Source organism: Panthera onca, chromosome B4 (assembly GCF_046562875.1).
Source record: "Panthera onca isolate mPanOnc1 chromosome B4, mPanOnc1 haplotype 2, whole genome shotgun sequence".
Taxonomy (NCBI): Eukaryota; Metazoa; Chordata; class Mammalia; order Carnivora; family Felidae; genus Panthera; species Panthera onca.
Window position 1 is genome coordinate 26,101,213 of NC_138345.1, and position 21,009 is coordinate 26,122,221.

The 21,009-nt window shown below is 35.4% G+C and overlaps 1 protein-coding gene and 1 long non-coding RNA gene across 13 annotated transcripts in view; both read left to right on the plus strand.

Annotated features, from left to right (window-relative positions):
* Nucleotides 1-21,009, plus strand: part of WAC (WW domain containing adaptor with coiled-coil) — an 87,045-nt gene that overhangs the window by 51,462 nt on the left and 14,574 nt on the right. For 9 of the 12 annotated variants that reach the window (XM_060659085.3, XM_081796080.1, XM_060659083.3 and 6 more), the window contains exons 5-7: nt 3,720-3,835; nt 4,401-4,513; nt 8,817-9,125. In XM_060659085.3, coding sequence (XP_060515068.1) covers nt 3,720-3,835; nt 4,401-4,513; nt 8,817-9,125 — 538 coding nt within the window. The remainder of the gene's footprint in view (nt 1-3,719; nt 3,836-4,400; nt 4,514-8,816; nt 9,126-21,009) is intronic. The other 3 variants (XM_081796078.1, XM_081796079.1, XM_060659089.3) reach the window with 1 other exon arrangement.
* On the plus strand, nt 9,134-20,462 carry LOC145715607 (uncharacterized). Its single transcript, XR_014137903.1, has 2 exons — nt 9,134-15,957; nt 16,012-20,462. It is a non-coding gene; the product is annotated as an uncharacterized LOC145715607 (long non-coding RNA).

Genomic DNA, 21,009 nt, shown 5'->3' on the forward strand with positions numbered 1-21,009 from the left:
AATGTAATTTGCAGTATCACAGAACAGCATAGAAGTGTTGGTGTTGGGGTGCCTGGGTGGCTCAGTCGGTTGAGCCATCCGACTTCCGCTCAGGTCATGATCTCACAGCTCGTGAGTTCGAGCCCTGCGTCAGGCTCTGTGCTGACAGCTCGGAGCCTGGAGCCTGCTTCGGATTCTGTGTCTCCCTCTCTCTCTGCCCCTCGCCCGCTCATGCTCTGTCTCTCTCTGTCAAAAATAAATAAACGTTTAAAAAAAAAAAAAAAAAAATTTAGGAGCGTGGTGTCGAGACTGAGACAACAGCTTGGTAAACCTTAAGCGGTGTCTACCAAACTACTTGTGAGGAGTCATTTCCATTAAGGTGTATAGTCAGGATTTTAGGATGAATCTTTTTTGTGGAAAATGGCTCCATTAATTTACAAAGTAACAAGCAATAACTTAAAGTTCCATTTATCACTCACAATTCTGATTTGGTACTTGCTGACAGAGTGGCAGGCCATGTGGACATTAGTTTAAACAGAATCTTTATTCAAGGAAAACTCATTCTGGTTATTTTGATTTCCAAGATGACAATGAGCAGTCAGAGAAGTTTCATCAACCCAAATCATGTTAGGGGATTTCATTATGTGGGTGGATGCTGAAGACTGTACTGAAATGGAATGAATTAAGTGTTACATGTTTTCAGAATCAGGATTTCCCTTTTGGTAAATTTCAACTATAGGTATATAATTAATCTCCAAGCAGGTGTCTTTTTTATTATAATGTACCCAGTGGGCATGACACATGTTTTATAAAGTATAAATTTAATCTTACCTGAGAAGTTAGCTTTTCAAACTTCTGCATGTTACTTAGTTGTAAACTGACTTTCTCTTCAAATCACTTCTAATGGAAGCTTTTGAGTAGAAAATAAAACATAAAATTAGTTTTTAGTATTTTCATAGCGGAAGAAAAGATGAATATTAGGTAACTTAGGTCAACACGATATGGAATAACTTTTTAAAAAAGTAGTTCTTTTTTCTCTTCGAAGTTTTCACGTTTTAAATCTGTCTTTGAAAATCTTATTTAGTTATCTACAAAGACATTTTATTGTTGGGTGATTTATATTTATAAACTGTTGAAAATCAAATTGAAGTTGTCTTATTTTTTCAGTATTAGATTAAGATGCTCACATGTCCTGTGATGATGAACATTTATTGTGGTTTAACACAGAACCGAGCCCATGGTAACTAGGAAAAGCTTTTTGAATGCGTCCTCCTTCCTGATCTAAATCATAATAGGATTTACCTCATGTAGATTATTTTAGATTAGTTACGCGTATTTGTGATTTTTAAGAGGCCTCTAAATTGCTTCATTTAGGAAAAAAATTATTCCCATTTAAATACATAATTGGTATCTTCCCTTCTGCCTGTCCACCAATTTTGATTTGCTAAGGATTCAGTCCTAGATGACTTTGCATTTATATATCAGCTCTACTGTTATGGCTTAAGTATCTTCTGCATATTTTGGAGCTTTTCAGTTCGAGGCCCTCAGGATCTAGTTTCTGTAATCAGCCTTGCCCAAAGATACTCCTCTTAATTTAAAAAAAAATTTTTTTTTTTAACGTTTTTATTTATTTTTGAGACAGAGACAGAACATGAACAGGGGAGGGGCAGAAAGAGAGAGGGAGACACAGAATCCGAAACAGGCTCCAGGCTCTGAGCTGTCAGCACAGAGCCCAACGCGGGGCTCGAACTCACGGACCGTGAGATCATGACCTGAGCTGAAGTCGGATGCTTAACCGACGGAGCCAACCAGGCGCCCCACAGCTTAATTTTTTAAAAATTAGAAATTTATCAGAGAATTCTTAGGACTCCATGAAATTCTTTGTTACAGTAAATGCTATCTTCGATGTTGTTGTTCAGTGAACTGTTCCTTAATAACCATTCGTAGGTTAATTGCAAGATTAACCATTTCTTTCCCATGGTCTCACTTGGGCAAGAAGTAGTGGGATTCTGTATTCCAAGAAAGACAGTAGAAAGGGATATGCTTTTTTAAAAAGAGAAAAGCAGTGTTTGCGTAAGAGGTAAAAGACATTTTGAATTGGAGAACAGATGGTGCCTATGGAGTACTAACTGTTTAGTACTATTCGTTAAGAGCAGTTGTTTTCATTCTTTCTCAAGATCTTTCTACATTCATGAGTTTTGAGAGCCTTTGTTTTTTGTTTATCTTCTATCAGTATTTGCCATATTAAAAATTAAAACTTGATAAATATGAAAAATAATTTTTAAATTGGTCAATTGTAAACCCCTTTATATGTTAGCGTATGTAATGTTTTTATGAAAAATAACTACAAAACAAAAAAATAGAATCGAATTATCTCTTTGACACTTGTCTTAATAGAAGATAACCTAGAACTTCACATCTGCTCTGCATTCAATCTCCCATGGTTGGGTTCCTGCAGCTTGGTACTTGTAGGCTACTTCTGGAAACTAGAAGGATTGAGAGTTAACTTCCCATTGGTATCAGAAGTTTGGAGGCACATGGGTGATTTCCAGTAGCTTCATTTTTGGGGAGCATACTCCCAAGAGCATAAATGTGGCAGAATCTGCAATATTTTTTCATCTACCCTCAAAATTATTGTGACCTATTTAGAATTGGAGTTGATTTGGTGGAAATAATGGGCATCCAGAAACATAGGTGTTGACCCTTTTTTCTGTCACAATTAGTTTTGTGACCTATGGACAACTTGTAAGTTCGTTCTCTAGGCTTATTTCCTACTTGGTGAAATTAAAGCAGGGCATGAGAGTTTGTTCCTCAAGCTTTAAAATTGTTCACTTTACACCGGTGACCCCAGAAGAAGTGTGGACTACCAAAGTATGACATTGTTTCATTTTGATCTCAAAGCTCCTTTGAGAAAATAGTCAACTTCATCTAGAAGTACACTTGGAAACCTATCCGATTTCCTGGGGCCAGTGCAGGCACTTAGACTTCATACTTTTTGAGATCAGTTCCATGGAAATGGGGCCTCCTTTCAGACTTTTCTAATTTCTTTATAATTTAACAGTATCTATAAAATACCTAGAGAATGTGAGAATTTTTGAAAGGCTGGTTTTTGTTACAGGGAAATGAGTGATGCTGCTGACCCTGTGTATTAGACAAGGTTTAGCTAACACTTGGCCCATCTCATGGATTTTGAAGGTGAAACAAATTTATAGCACAAGGCTGTGTTTACATTTCTTTTTTTAATTTTGTGCCTTTTTTTTTTTCCACTAAGTAAGTTAATATAGGCAGGGTGTTCTCTCTTACATTGTATGTGAGTACTGTTGTGCCATAATGAGTTTAGAACTGCTGCACTGTCCTGTCATCAAATCAGTCAGTTGAGTGGGTTTTCTAAAACACTCTCCCTCCCGCTGCCGTGTGACTGGATTTCAGCAATTAAAATTACAATAATGGGCAACTTTTTGTAATGCTTTTCTACAGTCAAGATGTGTTAATTTTGCATTTCTTATTCTGTGCCTAATCTAATGTAATCTGTTTAATTTTATAGGATTTTCTATTGTTATTTTTGATGGTTTTCAGTAGACCAAGGTCTCCTAAGATATATATACAGAGAATTACATTCTAGATCAAGATCCCTTTGTTTTATAGTCTTTTTCCATATATATGCTTTGAAAACCTTTGGCATTCTTGATATTGATTGATTAGCATTAACATTTTCTAACTTGTAAAAATGTATTTTTAAGCCTTATGATTCTGCAGATGACTGGTCTGAGCATATTAGCTCTTCTGGGAAAAAATACTACTACAATTGTCGAACAGAAGTTTCACAATGGGAAAAACCAAAAGAGTGGCTTGAAAGGTATTTGCTCTTATTGAAAAATATTTCTTCTTGATTCTACAAGTTAATATCTTAGAACATTCTGAGTTTAGATTTCTTATAGTGAAACTCCTCGTTCTCCTCTTTAGTTGTAGGAGTTGGCCCATTGTGTTTTCTATAATTTCTCTTAAAATAAAAAAAATAACTTGGACAGATAAGCAGCTGTCCCCAAGGACTTTGTAAACAGTATATTTAATTATAATTTTATATCATCCTATATTTATGTGTCTTATAATTTGTAATAGAGATCTTTATAATTCTTAAAGGATAATATGTTTCCTTCATATATGTAGAATTAATATTGGAGAGTTTTGGTTGTAGGGTTAATGGCATATAAATAATTGCTATAATATTGCCATCACTGAGAAACATTAATGTTCTGTTAGCTATGTCTCTCTCATCTTCCACACCACTTGATAGTATGGCTGTGTTCAGTTCTTTTATTTTCCATATACCATTTTGTTTTGACCATTTGTTGAGAAGTGGCACATGTAAACTCATTGTACTTGATATTATTTTTATGGGTTTATCCATGTTTTATTTTTAGAGAACAGAGACAAAAAGAAGCAAACAAGATGGCAGTTAATAGCTTCCCAAAAGATAGGGATTACAGAAGGGAGGTGATGCAAGCAACAGCCACTAGTGGGTTTGCCAGTGGAAGTAAGTATTAATTATTTTCTTTGCAACAGTATAATGTTTGATTCACTCCTGTAGATCATGTATTTATCTCTGTATGCATAACTGTTTACATATGTAAACTAAAATAATAGTAACATACAAGGTTTCTTTTATGTCAGATCTGTCCCCTTAACCTCCACCATTTTGATTGCTGAAAAGAAAAAGGGTGCACAGAGGAATAGTACATCTATGTATTCATCACTACTCATAATGGCTATAATGCAGCCGAATTGGTGAGAAATAAAATTTCATAATGTGGACTGACTGCTTTTTAAGGCAGGAGTTTTGTGTTTTTTCACCTTTCCTGAATTGTGTCCTATTAAACTGGACAGTGAAATCCCTTCCAAAACTCAGTGTTTCCATCTAATTATTGATTTGTGGCCACACACAGATCGTGACATCCAAATATCGGTGCTTTGTGTTTATCAGGGAGTAACTTTTTTATCCTCATAGCTGGATACTGATTTTGTCATAATCCTAGATCTGTATAACGTCTCCATAATGTGGGCATACCTTAATATTTTTTGAGGTCAGATTATGTCTAAGTGGGACAGTATGAGTCCTATACTTTTATTTCTTAATTCAAATTGAGTTTGAAATTGAAGCTTTTTACTAGTGGTAGTCTATTCCCAGTGGCTTCCCTTGCCTGGAATAGAATTTAAATGCCACTGTAGAATTTTTAGGCTCTTTGTCAAATTTGAAATTTTGAGAAGAATCTTAAAAAGATGTGTTCTGGAAATTCTTGGACTTAAGCATTTGAATCTTCCTCCTGTAACTTATGTAGGGGATGTGTTTGGTCTCAGCAGAGGATGCTGATTTTTTGATGGGAAAAACTTTAAGGTGAAACAGATAGTTAACAGTTCTTCAGCACTGAATGTTTAATTTACATTCCTTGGAACATTTAATTTTTTTATATTCGTGAGATTGTACTTAATTCTCAGAAAACAATGACTTAAAGTACTGAAGTAAAATTAAAACTATTTTGAGACAGAAGGCTTGGGTTCTAGGTCCATTTCACTTACTACCTTAAGTAACTGACTTCTGGCAAACAATCAAAAATGAGATAAAGGGTTTTCTTTCCAGGTTAAAAAAAAATAGCACCCTGCTTATGGGCCTTCCGAACAAACTGCAGAAAAAGGGATATTAGGAGGTATGGAGAAGGAGTGGCACATGGGTGTAAAAATAATAACTTTATTAAGGTTTTGGGGCAGGCCTCTCAGTGGCTCATGGTTCCCGGATAGGAAAACAGAGCATAGTGTGTCTGCTTTATTCTTTCCAAAACAAAATACTCTTATCAGTTAAGTCTCTTTTCCTCCCTTGAGGGTAGAGTACATGAGAGAAGTAGTTAAAGATCTGATGCAAATAATGATGGAAGTGAAAATGTTATTTTTTTTGTCTTTTTAATAAACCACCTTTAAGGAAATAAAATCAGTTTTTAAATTGTGTGCATCTTTTTCTTTCAAAGATGAAATAGTTTTTTCCTTTTTTTCATAACTTCACAAGTGAGGCATGTTTATTGTTAAAAAATTAGAGGGGTCAGTTTTAAATTCCGTCAGCCAGGAACATTTGGGGTTATACTTTTTTTCTATATGCTTACAAATGTTTATAAAAACTACATATATTTGTGTGTGTATATATATATATATATATATGAGATGATATGTTACTGCTTTTAGTCTTTTCTTTTGTTAATTAGTATTTCAAGGAAATGTTTCTTTGTCAGTTTATAAATCCATGTGTTAAATTGGCTGCATGGTTTTCCATTTTTGGTTGTGCCCTCGTATATAAATAAGATACTTAGGTGGTTTTTTGCCTTTTCCTAATGTCAACAGTGCTGCGATTCCTATTATTACTTCCTCAGCCAAATTCCTCGAAGTGCAAATGATGAGTCAGTAGGTCTGACTTTGTGTTGAAATAGAGTCATGAGTCACACCTTTTCAGTTTTAAGTAATGTTTGAGAAAAACCTTGACTTTCTCCTTTTATTTTTCCTTAATTGATCAACTGATTTGTACTTAGGTGTGGTAGTAATGAAGTCATTATGCCATTTCAGTGCTTAACTTGGTCTATCCAAAAAATGTTGGCAACTTTCCCATATGTCCAGTGCATTGGTGTTCATATAGGATAAGGCTTAAAGCTTTGTAGTTCATAAATGCCGATAAAATGTGTGGGGCGAGGCGGGGCAAGATTGAAAGGTTTTATATGTAAAGACATCAAGGTAGAAAATAGATTTGTTTTTTGCACTATAGCAAATAATGTTATCCAGAACTTGACATTGAAAACTTTCTGGATAAAATTTTTAATTTGACATTATTGCTGCTAGGTTTTCATTGTCTTTAATCTGTGCCTCATAGAATGATTGCTCTGTGCTTAGAGAAACCTTAATTTGGGGTTTCTCAACAGTAGCACCGATGACATTTTGGCTTGGGAGATTCTTTGTTGTGGGACGCCGTCCTCCATACCTGTATACTGTGCCTGGCCTCTACTTGCTGGGTACCAGTAGCACACCTCCTCTCTCCCCAGTCGTGACAACCAAAAATGTCTGCAGACGTTTGCCAAATGTCTTTGTTGTGGGGGGTGTGCAAGCAGAGTCATTGCGTTAACTGTGTTTTGTCTAGAGTTGTGAATAATAGAAAGTTGTTGCAGCTGCTACTTCCTTAGCTCCTGTAATCCTGCTGCCATTTTTTTCCCTAAAGCTTAGAAGTGAAGAAGTATCAGCTTTAATTTTCATCTGAATGCATTTGCTTGTTGTACTTTGACTCCAGTCATACAGAACTGAAAGGGACTTTTGTTGGTGTCCAGGAAAAAAAAGTTCTTGGTAATCAAGTGACATGATTAGGGGGAATTGGGCATGGTGTTATTTGTTTTATCTGTCCCGAAAAGTTTCTATTGTAGCGGTATTCTTCCCAGGAAGACATTCTAGAACAAAATTTCTTAAGTTTCATGTGCTGCATGCAAGTTGATGGTTTAATGATGAGTTAATATCATGCAACAGATGTTTGTATTCTGCTCTGATAGCTCAATCTGTGTGTTCATTTCTTTTTTTTTTTTTTTTTTTTTTTTTTTTTGCTAAGGTTAATATATGTGTAACTTATAACATTGAATTTCATTTATTAAGTCAAAAGACTGTGTTTTCGTACAACTGAAGGTTTTTTTGGCAGTTCCCAGTACATGTTGTTTAGCATAACACGTAGGAGTTGTGCACTGAAGATTTGGAAACTGACTTGTAGTTTCAGTATACTTCCTTCTTGCACTGTCTTGATCTCTAGACTCAGAGGAACCACGAATTGGAAAAAAACTAAAATATTCAACAGGGAGGGCATCCTTTGGTAATGTTATCATTGCATATGTGCTTGAATCTTAAGATGTTTCTCTACTTGAAAGTTGCTTAATTTTTTAGTTATAAATTAGACTATTAGAATTTTGGCTATAGAATTTTTGATAAATCCAAATTTTGTTATCATGATTGTTGAAATTTTCCTTGTACTCTTTTTTGGAAGTAGAATATTTCTGAGGTTTCAATATTTTTGTGACTTTAAATCGGAAGGAGATGTTTTTAATAGAACTGGTAAATAGCGAGTAGAATTTTCTGACTGTGCTGCCAGATGTAGGCTTTGTATTTTCAGGTAGCATTATCTATAACTTGAGTTTATAACTAAATGGTATTATTAGCATTATTAAAAATATGAACTGATTTATGTTTTGAAAGCACAGTACATCATAAATTCAGCCATCCCAAAATAAGGTCATTTAAGCCCTAGCACAAACTACTTTAGAGACCACTAGTTAGCTACTTTACTATTCAGAACAATCAGGCTAATAAAGCTGATATTCCTTTGCCGTTGAACCACTGTGGATAATTCAATTATTAGAACCTGTGGTCCATATTTTAAAGGAATGGACCATTTCCCTTTTCTATTTTAAAATATTTAAAAGGGTTTTCATTTGAGTAAAATGTTATAACTCCATATATTTATTTTTTCCATGTTTTGTGTGAACTGTGGTGTGGTTCTAAAGAATCGCCCGAAACTAGTAGCCCACTTGAAGTCTGAGTATAGATTAATGCTTAATTACAATTGAGCTAAAATTTCTCTCTTTCAGTATTCGGATTTTTATATATGCTAGTGGTAAAACTGCAGATACTAACTGGGCTTGCAGTTTTATATCAAGATACAAGTACAGGTATGTTGCTAAATTAGCTGATGTTAAAGACAGGATTCTAACGTAATCTTTTTTCTTCCCCCTTCCGTCATTCCAACATCTCTTTTTTCGAACTGTGAACTAAAGTGGAAGACAAGCATTCCAGTGATGCCAGTAGTTTGCTCCCACAGAATATTTTGTCTCAAACAAGCAGACACAATGACAGAGACTACAGACTGCCAAGAGCAGAGACTCACAGTAGTTCTACGCCAGTACAGCACCCCATCAAACCAGTGGTTCATCCAACTGCTACCCCAAGCACTCTTCCTTCTAGTCCATTTACGCTACAGTCTGATCACCAGCCAAAGAAATCATTTGATGCTAATGGAGCATCTACTTTATCAAAACTGCCTACACCCACATCTTCTGTCCCTGCACAGAAAACAGAAAGAAAAGGTATGCCATTATTACCAGATGATGCACGTTGAACTATAGTTTCTGAGTTTTTGATTATATTACATTATCTCCATTAGCTTGAATAAGACTCTTTAAAAGTCTTTTGGAATGTTACTGCATAGATTTAGGTCTAGAGTTAGCCATATTTAGCTTTTTCTTTTAATTTTTAATTATGAAGCTTTTGCACTGTTTTTTGCCTTTGACACTTTGAAGTCACGTGCTTAATTTATAACAGTAATGGTTTAAATAACTTCTCAAAGTCAAAGGACTGTCCCTTCATATTTGTATAATTTTCAGTTTTTGTAATAATTGTCATGATGGTTTAGTTCAGATATGGTTTCAATTTTCTGTTAATTAAAATTTAATATGAATATAATATGAATAGACATTTTAAAGCTTGTTATTTCTGCATACCGTGCAACTATTGGTTTTAATTTGTGAATTAGAAAACTGTGTCATGGGCCATAAGATAGAGTCTTAATGTCTGAAATAGAACTTTAATCTGAAGAGTAGAAGTTAAACTTTGCAACCCAAATTGTGTTTTTATACAACTCAGTGCTGATAACCGTAGCTTGTTAAAAGACTTAAGAGAAAAATTGTGGCAACAACTACTTGGGAGGTAACACACAACAGAAGCAGAGCGATGAGATAATTATATCTGCGTGGACCACAGTTCTACTAAACTTCACACGTAATAACGCGTTTTAAGACATAAAGGCAATTAAAAGGCATTAAGGAAGTAAATTATGGGCAAGACCCATTAGCAGACTAATTGGCAGATTAGCATCAGTAACTGTTGAGAAACTTTTAAACGTCCTATGAGTTTGGGAGATGCTACATGGATCTGATGAGTCTTTAAGCTTTTAATCTATTACCTGATTCGGTATTTCACATTAATTTGTTGACAAAGGGTTCTCATAGTTTGGTTTCTTTTGCTTCTTGTTTCCTTTTATGCATGTTACTTGAATTTCTCTTGTAGTAGTGGTTACATATTAAGCCACAGACTTTGATCGTATAGTCTTTTTAATACATTAAACCTTAAGCAGGTTGTTCCAAATGTCAGATTCCCCTAAGATGGTTTGTACCAGAATTCATACGTGTAAGTCCTATTTACCTTGATGCAGAATTAAGTTGGTGAAGAGAATTCTTGAGAGATGAAATCTGAATTAATGCAGTAATTGTTAATGTGATAGAACTTTCTAAAGGATGTTAATGGTTTATAATTTTGATTATTTGGTCACAGAAATTTTATTTTAAAATCCTGTCAGTTAAAATCCTGTGGCCTTTAAAAAGTCTTTGTCTCATTTCCTCTCTCATTCATTTAACACTTACTTCTTAGCTCTTACCTCCCTTTTGAAATTCTTTCTTTCCTTAGCTTCTGGGATACTGCCACTCTTCAATTTACTAATTCTCTTTGCCCTCCTTAAATATCGGTATCGTTCAGCCTTTTCCTGTGGTTTGTTCTTTTTTTCTTGCTCAGCATGTTCTCTTTTGCTGAACAGTTGTTCTTGTGGCTGCTTTGTCTACAAAGGTGACTCCCAAATCTTTATTTCTAACTCCTACTGCATATATGTGTCCCAGATTCCTCCCTTTCCCCACAATTTATTCTTAGGTTCTCAGTGAGTAACTACACTATTCTCCCAGCTATTCCTTGTTCTTCATCAAGGTTCATCTGCACCTACCCTTACCTGTCTATTGACAAATCCTGGATTCTGCCTTCTGTATCTTGTGTGTGTGTGTGTGTGTGTGTGTGTGTGTGTGTGTGTGTGTGTGTGTCCTTTCTCTGGTTATTGTTACTACCGTTATTGAAACTCAGGGCATCTCTTTTGAAATAACTATCTGATAACCGCTCTGCTTCCTTCTACCCAGACTTATGGTGGCATCATCATAAAATTTAGGTTGGATTGTGTTAACTTCTTTGTTTAAAATTTTCTAATAGTTTTCCATTATCCACAGGATAAAGTCCATACTTTTTAGTAAGATGATCATAGCAAGTACTTGATAGTCTGGTTGCCGCCTGTCTGACTGGCTTGATCTCCACCATTCCCCATATTTCATCTTTTGCAAACTTGTGCATTTCTTAGGGCATGTTATATTCTTTCATGTTTTGAGCCTTTGCTTAAAAGAAGGACATGTTTGTTCTTCCGTTCCATCCTGTTGAACTCAGTACTCTTTCTTTAAGAGCCAGCTCTAATGTCGTTGGGTTTTCAATGTCTCTCCCAGTCTCTGTGTTTCCCAAACATCAGGTGCTTTTTATTTATTACAGCACTTACACATTTTAATTTTAGTTCCTTTAATTAAACTGTTTAGGGTTAGATGTTAATTGCATGTTGAACTTGTTTCACCTTCTGCCCTCTGCCTCCATGCTATAAGCACCATTCCTGACAAACTTTTTAAACATCATTAAAAATTAACTGTGTACCAGGTTTGGGGCCAAGTGTTTATCATACAATTTAGTTTATTCCTTAAAACATAATTATACGGGAAGGTGATGTATCTCTTAGCTAAGAAGAGCCTGAATGTTGCCACCTGGTGTTAGAGGCAGCTTCGCCATTGTTTCCATTAAAACTGTAGGTAATGAAAGACACAAATCTATATTAATTTGGAGTCCAGTAACTCAAAATTCCTGACAAATCATAGGTATTTTAGGAAGAACCTTGATTACTTTGGAATTGACTATTGATAGAGGGAAAATCGTATAATCTTTGCAGGTACTCCTTGCCTCCAAATTGAAGACAATATTCTTATATGACTGTTTGGATCTTTTCGGATTGTTTAGCACTTAGTCTAAATTTGTGAACTGCTCGTTAATTTGAAATATTTTTTTTTTCCTAAATGGAGACATCCATGTTATTTAAGTTAAGCTTCCTATTGACTCTTCTCATCAATACAGTGATTTCCTTGTTTGGATTTGCCCTAACAAATAAATTTATATTGAGAGGTTGATGGTTCTGGTAAGATCAGACTCTTTGGACTCTTGGTAATAAGTGCTGATAGTATAGCTAAGCTCTATCTAGGGATATCAGTGGTAGGGTGCTGTATTAAGTAATACAAGAGCAAGGTCTTTGTTTTGTTTACCACTGCTCTGTCTCTAGTTGTTGACAAAATAATAGGCAGTCAGTAAATATTTGTTGTAGATGGATAAATACCTGAAAGAAGGGTAATGAGTGTGTTAAAGGTTGGGGAAACACCTGCAGTGGTCATGTTTTAAGAAATGTATTTGCAGAAATAAAGTATTCTCTATTTGTTGTGAATCTAATTAAAAGATACCAGCAATAGATTTAGATGCCAAAATGCCAGTGTGCCTTTTGAGAAAAAGAGCCCAAGATAAATTCAAATACTTGCTTGAGAAGCCAGAGTGTGGAGAATCTGAAGCTCCCGTTTTCTAGGGAACAATCCTGGTGTTCAGTAGAGTGAAATAAGGTCGTGTATCTTTAGATCTGTATCTGTTGCTAGGGTAACATTTGAACATCTGCTGGCAAGATTACTCTCCTGAACAACCGTATAACAAAGTAACAGAGATAGTGATGTGCTTAAAAACCTAAAATTTGATTTTTATCGGTTGGTACCCCATTGACCATTCTAAATCGGTCCTAACTCTGCCCTCCCTTCTGTATTTGTGACATGACAAAATGAGCAAGAGACCTTTGCTTTGGCCAAATAACTGCCAGTCCAGAGGAGTTTAATGACCTTAATTATGAAGTTTCTTATTTAGTAATTTAGAGTTTTGATTTATTAGCATAGATAAGCTTGAAAAGTAAAGCAAAATGGCCACAGAAGCAGATCTATTCAGTGATTTACAAGATAGCTTTTAGGAGATTAGCATATCTAACCATTTACTTGGTTCCACACTCTTAATCTAATGGGAGGGGAGATTAGTCCTTCATTAACATGAGGTGTGAGTTAGGCACTTGGAATAAATTTCCCTTTTGTGTTTTGATGGTGTCTGTAGTCAGTGTGAAACCTGAATGAACCTGAAGACTTAAGTTGGTCATTAACCAGCTGTAGTGGGCCACCTTCAGCCCTGAGTTGCTTTGCTTTATAATAATTTTTGGGATTAATAACTATTCATGAAAATTAATAAGACTGGCCATAGAGTTACTCAAATTTTGTTGAATAACTGAATACATTAGTGGAAGAATTTAGTCTGTTTTAATCAATAAGTTTAAAATGATGTTAGTCAACCTAAGATGGCACTTTGAACAGTGGTGCAGGAGAAATGCAGTACCTGTGATGAAAGAATATTAGAAAATACAGTTTTAATTTGAGAGGTAGGGGAGGACTTTTTAAATCAAGACCCAAAATGCATTTGCCTTTGAAAAAAATGTTGATAGATTTGAACACGTAAGACAAATGAGCAATGGATATGAACAGGCAATTATAGAAGAGGAATTTAAAATTGCCAGCCTTGGCTTACAGTTATAAAAAATTAACTTAATGGATCAGAGACCTTAAACCTAGGAGCTAAAACTATAAAACTCTCAGAAGAAAACAGGTGAAAATCTTTAGGACATTGGATTTGGTGGTGATTTCTTAATTATGATACAAAAAGCACAGGCAGCAAAATAAAATAAATTGAACTTCATCAAAATTAAAAACTTGTGCATCAGAGGACACTCTATAGTGAAAAGACAATCCACAGAATGAGAGGAAGTAAATTGTAAATCATATGTCTGATACAGAATTAATGTCCAGAATATATGAAATCCTGTAACTGAACAATTAAATGAAACAACTTGGTTCAAATATGGGCAAAGGATTCGAATAGACGTTTCTCCAAGGAAGATGTTCTAGTGGCTAGTCAGTAAGCTGAAAAGGCATTCAGCACGGTGAAATACATAGTTCACACCCATAGGATGACTACTATAAAAACAGCAATGAAAATAAGTGTTTTTGAGGATGTGGAAAAAATTAGACCCCATGTACATTTCCTGTAAGATTGCAAAATGATGCAGCTCCTTTGGGATACAGTGTTTCCTCAAAAAAACAAAACCTGGAATTACCATAGGATCAGACAATTCTGTGCTTAGGTACATAGCCAAGAGAAGTGAAAGGGAATCAAACAGGTATTAATACATGGATGTTGTTCTTACCAGTATTCTTTACAGTAGCCAAAAGGTGGAAACAGTCCAAGTGTCCATCAGCTGAAACAGGATAAACAAAATGTGTGACACATGCAGCGTTACCCTGAAAAAGGAAGGAATTTATGACACATGCTGCAACATGGATGAACCTTGAAGACCTTATGCTAAGTGAAATAAGCCAGACCCAAAAGGACAAATACTTGTGATTCCGCTTCTATGTGGTACTCAGAGTGAGCAAATTCAGAGACAGAAAGTAGAATAGTGACTTCCAGGGAGCAGGATGGTGAGGAATCCTTGTTTAATTGGTTACAGAATTTCTGTTTGGAGAGATGGAAAAGTTCTAGAGATGAATAGTGGTGATGTTTACATTGCACAACAATGTATATACTTAATGCCACTGAATTGTAAACCTAGAAATGGTTAAAGTGGTAAATTTTATATTGTATGTATTTTAACAGCATAAAAATTTTCAAGAGAAAGCTTTGTCAATACAAATTGGAGAGTAAAATGAGATTTTTCATCCTTAAGATTAGTGACAGTTAACAGTTGAATGTGGGGAAGCACAATCGGTGGGAATATATAAGTTGGTTATTGCAGGAGTCATTTTAATAAAATCTGTTAAAAGTTTTAAAATGTTTATCCTTTATATCTGTTAGCCTAAAGATTTTCTCAGTTGAATAAAAAAGCAAGTTGCAAAAATATATCCTAATATATTTCACATCAACACCATACTTAAGTACCTTAGTGGATGGATAGATGATTTAAAGTATTCATGAGTTATCAAAGTAAAAATAAATGAAAGTCACAGATTATATTGCTGTCAACAAGCTACTTTACAGTTTTGTTTTGTTTTCTTATTCTACTACGCTTGAATACTTTGTTTCCTTTGCAACTTCTCCATGTTGTAATTTTCAGTGTCACACCACTACTACAAAATAGGACAAAACAGACTGCCCTTGTTGCATCGGTGGTTTGTACTTGTTTGCATGTCCTGGTGGAGTGGCATTACAGCAACTGTCCAGACATCATAGGAGATTAATGTTTAGAAATGCAATATAGTACCTTTTACTCTTTAAGTGCCGTATCTGTTTAGATCTTACTGTGTAGTTCAAAAAGGAATTACTTGGCATACCAGCAAAATGTAGGTCAGAAATAGATTTTGACTTTGGTTTATGCTCTTGGATATTTTGAATGGGTGCCTAGAATTAGAAGAGGTGAATGTTACTTTTAACCTTAACAACTCAGAGTGTAGTAACAGATTTCTGTGTGATTTGTATGTGCAGTTTAGTCTTTAGTAGGTTTCGCCCCCTACTGGTAAGCGTTGGAAATATAAATGAATAATTCATATTTACAGGCATAAAAGGAAAGAAAAAGGTTTTGTCAATGCTATATATACAGAAGTTAAAATCAGAGGATAACATACTTATTTTAAGGCTCATATTAAAGGGAATAATTGGTTAGAGATCTGTAAATCCTAGAAATATCAGATGGGAAAGTGACTTAATTTTTAAAACAGCTTTGGGAAGAGACTAAAAAAACGCTCAAAGGAACCTAGGTTGGTTTGAATGCTTGGGAAAGTTTGCTTTTAAAGGAATGAGACCAGGCTGATATTCTTTAAAACTGAAAGCCTATAGGAATGGCTTTGTAATGCAAAATAGTTTTTATTTATGTTTGATACACACTTGTAATGAGCATGTTATTAAGTATATCAGCCTTACTTCCTAACAGATTAGATTCCAGATTAAAAGGTCTCATAGAGTCGCCTTCTTAGCGCAGTGGGCAGCGCGTCAGTCTCATAAAAGGTCTCATAGAAATGTTAATTACAATTAAATACCTGAGGGTACCTGGCTGGCTCAGTTGGAAGAGCTTGCAATTCTTGATCTCAGGGTTGTAAGTTCAAGCCCTAAATGAGGTGTAGAGATTACTTAAATAAAACTTAAGAAAATTAAACGTCTATATAGAAAAAACTATATTTTGGAGGTTTTTAAAAATAGACCTACCCTATGACCCAGCAATAGCATTGCTAGGAATTTAGCCAAGGGATACAGGAGTACTGATGCATAGGGGCACTTGTATCCCAGTGTTTATAGCAGCACTCTCAACAATAGCCAAATTATGGAAAGAGCCTAAATGTCCATCAACTGATGAATGGATAAAGAAATTGTGGTTTATATGCACAATGGAGTACTACGTGGCAAAGAGAAAGAACGAAATATGGCCCTTTGTAGCAACGTGGATGGAACTGGAGAGTGTGATGCTAAGTGAAATAAGCCATACAGAGAAAGACAGATACCATATGGTTTCACTCTTATGTGGATCCTGAGAAACTTAACAGAAACCCATGGGGGAGGGGAAGGAAAAAAAAAAAAAAAAGGTTAGAGTGGGAGAGAGCCAAAGCATAAGAGACTGTTAAAAACTGAGAACAAACTGAGGGTTGATGGGGGGTGGGAGGGAGGGGAGGGTGGGTGATGGGTATTGAGGAGGGCACCTTTTGGGATGAGCACTGGGTGTTGTATGGAAACCAATTTGACAATAAATTTCATATATTAATAGTGAAAAAAAAAAACTATACTTGATGACTGTTCCAAATATAATTTCTTATATTTTTTTAAAAAAGGGATTGAGTATAAGATATTTTTGAGAGACACAGAGAGAGTGTGCACGAGAGAGAGAGAATCCCAGGAGGGGCAGAGGGAGAGAGAGAGAGAGAAAGAGAAGTGGGGCTTGTGTTCCTTCTACCTGAAGGGGAACATGAGCTCACACCATGTGGGACTCAAACTCATGAACTGTGAGATCATGACCTGAACCGAAGTCCGATGCTTAACGACTGAGCCAGCCTGGTGCCCGAATGTAAGATTATTTAAAATAAGTTTAAATAAGTTAAATTTATCTCTAAGACTGTATACTGTTAATCCCTGTTTTGAAAATAGCATAAAGTAAGCCGTTAATTGGCTGTTTGGAGACCTTAGGCTTTCCACCCCATTATCATAAGTTCTACACCTAGAGGTTAAGAGGGAGAGGGAGAGCACATGTATGTGGACCTGGGCCTTAATGACAGAATCAGGCACCCATTCAACAAACACTTGTTGATGCCACCTTGTTGCCAAGTCCTATTTTTGTACCACGGCTACAGAAGTAAATACAACAAAATTCCTCTCTTGAAGGAGTTCAAGTTCTAGTAGGAGGGAAACATAAAGATAATAAACTATATAATAGAAGATGCTGAGTAATATGATAGATCTGTGTTAGGACAGTCAGAACTCAGAGGAAAGGTACCCAACTAATACCTTTTGTGATATTAAAAAAAAATTTTTTTTAATGTTTATTTTAGAGAGAGACAGAGCACGAGTGGGGGAGGAGCAGAGAGAGAGGGAGACAGAGTCAGAAGCAGGCTCCAGGCTCTGAGCTGTTAGCACAGAGCCCGACATGGGGCCCAAACTCACGAACCACAAGATCATGACCTGAGCTGAAGTCGGACGCTCAACCGACTGAGCCACCCAGGCGCCCCACCTTTTGTGATATTTTAATGATAAAACTAAGACTGCCTTTTGGGGTAGCATATTTATATTAATAAGCTCCATTATTTTCAGTTATACATGTAGATTGAGGCAACTAATATTTTAAATGTATAACGTAACATGCTTTGGAAGGGCGTTTGCATGGGTATGTGTCTTAGGGTGGAGCTATTATTTAAAATAGCATGGAAATATTTATATGAGGAATCTAAAAATATAAAACCAAGCTTATAGATACAGAGACCAGATTGGTGGTTGCCAGGGGGGAAATGAGTAAAGGAAGTCAAAAGGTATAAACTTCCAGTTATAAAATGGAAGCATGGGGACAATAATGTGTAGCATGGCAACTATAGTTATTAATACAGTTAATATTTGAAAGTTGTGCATATTTGAAAGTTGCCAAGACAATCAATCTTGAAAGTTCTCATCACAAGAAAAATAATTTCGTAATTGATCATTTCACAATATATATGGATAAAGATTGTTGAACACCTGAAACTAATACAGTATTGTATGTCAATTATACTTCAATTAAAAAAAACAATCGTATACTGAAGACCTGCCTTGAAAAAAAAGATTTAGTTTCCCTGTCTTGCATCTTATCCTTAACTCTATTCACTCCTGTATGTTTGTGGTATGCTTTTTTAATTTTGTTTTGCTTTTGTTTCCTTTGGTTTTTAAAGTTAAAAGGAACCTTGGAAGTTCTCTAATCTATTTTTTCAAAATCAGCAAGGATGTCAGAATCACCCATAGAATTCTCACAAGTTCAACATATGCTTGGGCCTCCCCAGGTTCAGTAGGAGTGGAGTCCAAGTCTCTAGGTTTTTGTTTTGTTTTGTTTTAATTTTGTTTCAGCTTTATAGATGATTCTGATCAGCATTTTGTTGAAAACTAATATTCAAAATCAAACCTTTTAATAGAAAAATCCTGGCCTTTCGATCGAGATGTTACTTGTTTAAGGGTCTCATAGGTATTTAGTAGTACCAGCTAGTTTTATACTGCTCATCAGTAATCTTCCACAAAACTTCAAAAGAAATTTATTCTTATGGTAAATAAACATTAAAACTAGGAGGTAAGGATATTTATGTTTTGTTACTTTATTTCTTTATAGTGATGTGTATTAGTTTTCTATCTTGGGAGTGTTTCCTTTTCTTGGATTAAAGGGTAACACTGAAAAGTTTTTAAGTTGTGTTGATTTTTTAAAGTCTGGGTAGATTTAACAGCATCAAAATACAGTTGGAGACCGTTTTTACCTTCTTTAGTCATAATATCACTGTTCACGAGTTCGAGCCCCGCCTTAGGCTCTGTGCTGACAGCTCAGAGCCTGGAGCCTGCTTCGGATTCTGTGTCTGCCTCTCCTTGTGTCTCTCTCTCTTTCTCAAAAACAAATAAACATTAAAAACATTCTTTAAACATTAACCAGGAATGGCCCTAAGGGGGGATGTACCTGGGTGGCTTAGTTGGTTTAAGATCCTACTCTAGATTTCAGCTCAGGTCATGATCTCAGGGTTGTGAGATCCTGCCCCTTGTTGGGCTCCCTAATGACCTGGAGTCTGCTTGGGATTCTCTCTCCCCTCTCTTCCCGTGCCTCCCACGCTCTCACATGTGCTTGTTCATGGGCCCTCTCTCTCAAACTTAAAAAAAAAAAAATTTGCCCCTCAGCAATATGTTGACTAAGCTGACCCTTGTGGAATATGATCTGGAGAAAACTGTTACTATAGTCTTTACCCCAGAAAATGTAATAACTGACAGCATGTTTTCACAGAGAAAACCTTACTTCATTCAAGTTTCTGTATATTTGTGAATCCAGAACAGCAGGGTTAGACATGATAAGCGGTCTGCTAGGCTTAATAACCCTCCTTTAGAATGTGTGCCTTACAAAAATTAAAATGTCTTATACTTTATGAATTGGTCGTAGTTGATCAGCATAGCCTTGAAATGTATTTATAGCAGCTATGAGGTCCATACTTGAGAGAGCTATTGCCCCTGGTTGTGTTTTACTATTACAGTGGTGGTGTAAAAAGGCTGATAGAGGAGTCCCTTTTCAGTAAGTTTGCTAGTAATTCCCAGCTTCTTTGGGGACATGAAGATTAAAGAATGTTTTGTTCTGAGAATTGGAAATGAGGATTTACAGTTACTACCAGTGTAATATTCCTGAAACTTTTATGCCTCGTAGTAGTCTTAATTTGGGTTGTACAATGTATATATGAGCTTGAAAATCATCTTCAAGAAATGGGTGTGTATGGGAAACTAAAGATACTTAAGCAAATCTTCATATTTAGTCTTTAGGCCAGTATTGTAAGAGCGTGTATGAATATCTTGAATAGTTGAGTCTTAATGTTTTTTACCCAGGTGTCCTCTAACTCATTTTTTCGTCCATTAAAGTTACTGTATTAGTAAAATTCCATGATATGAAAATAGTTTATGTTCATCTTTCTGTTGGTAGACATTTAGTTTGTTTCTAGTTTTGTGCTAAAATGAAAACAAGCATAGTACTATTATAAATATTGTTGAATATTTCTCCCAATTTACATACATCAGTTTCTCTAAGGGTATTCTTCCTAAAGGGAATTACTGAGTCATCAGGTGTGTGCATCTCCACATTTCCTAGATAATGCCCAATTATTCTGCAGTGTGGGTACATCAATTTAGTGTCCATCAGAAATGTTCCTGTTACTCCTTTTCAACATTTGATACTGTCAGATTTTCAAATTTTTGTCAATCTGGTAAGCATAAAAGGATATCCTGTTGATTTGCATTTTCCTGAATATCAGTGAAGTTGATTACCCCGTGTTTTCTAAAGGCATTCAAGTTCCTTCTGTGAAATGTCTTTTTATTTCAGGTCTTCTGTTCATTTTTCTATCATGTGGTTTCTTTCTTGATTTCTAGGTAAAGTACTTCGGTTATCAATACTTTGAATGCAATTGGTTTGTTTTTTGTAATTTTCTGTATCTAGATCTCAAAGATACTTTCCTATTTTCCTTTACTAGTTCTAAAGACTTAAATATGTATACAGAAGCTTGATCTTCCTTAAATTGGTTTTACATGTAAGTTTTTATACTGGCAAGACACATCTCACTAGCTATGTTCTTTTTCTTCACGAATTTTGTGGCTGTACCAGCCCTTGTCTTTTTTAAGTAAGTTAATAGAATCATCTTGTCAAATGCTGCTAAAAATGCTATTGGGGTTTTGATTGCAATTACGTTGAATCTATATACATAATTTGCATGGACTGCTTTCAAATGATGATAATTTTCCATGAATGTTTTTAAAAGTATGTAATCG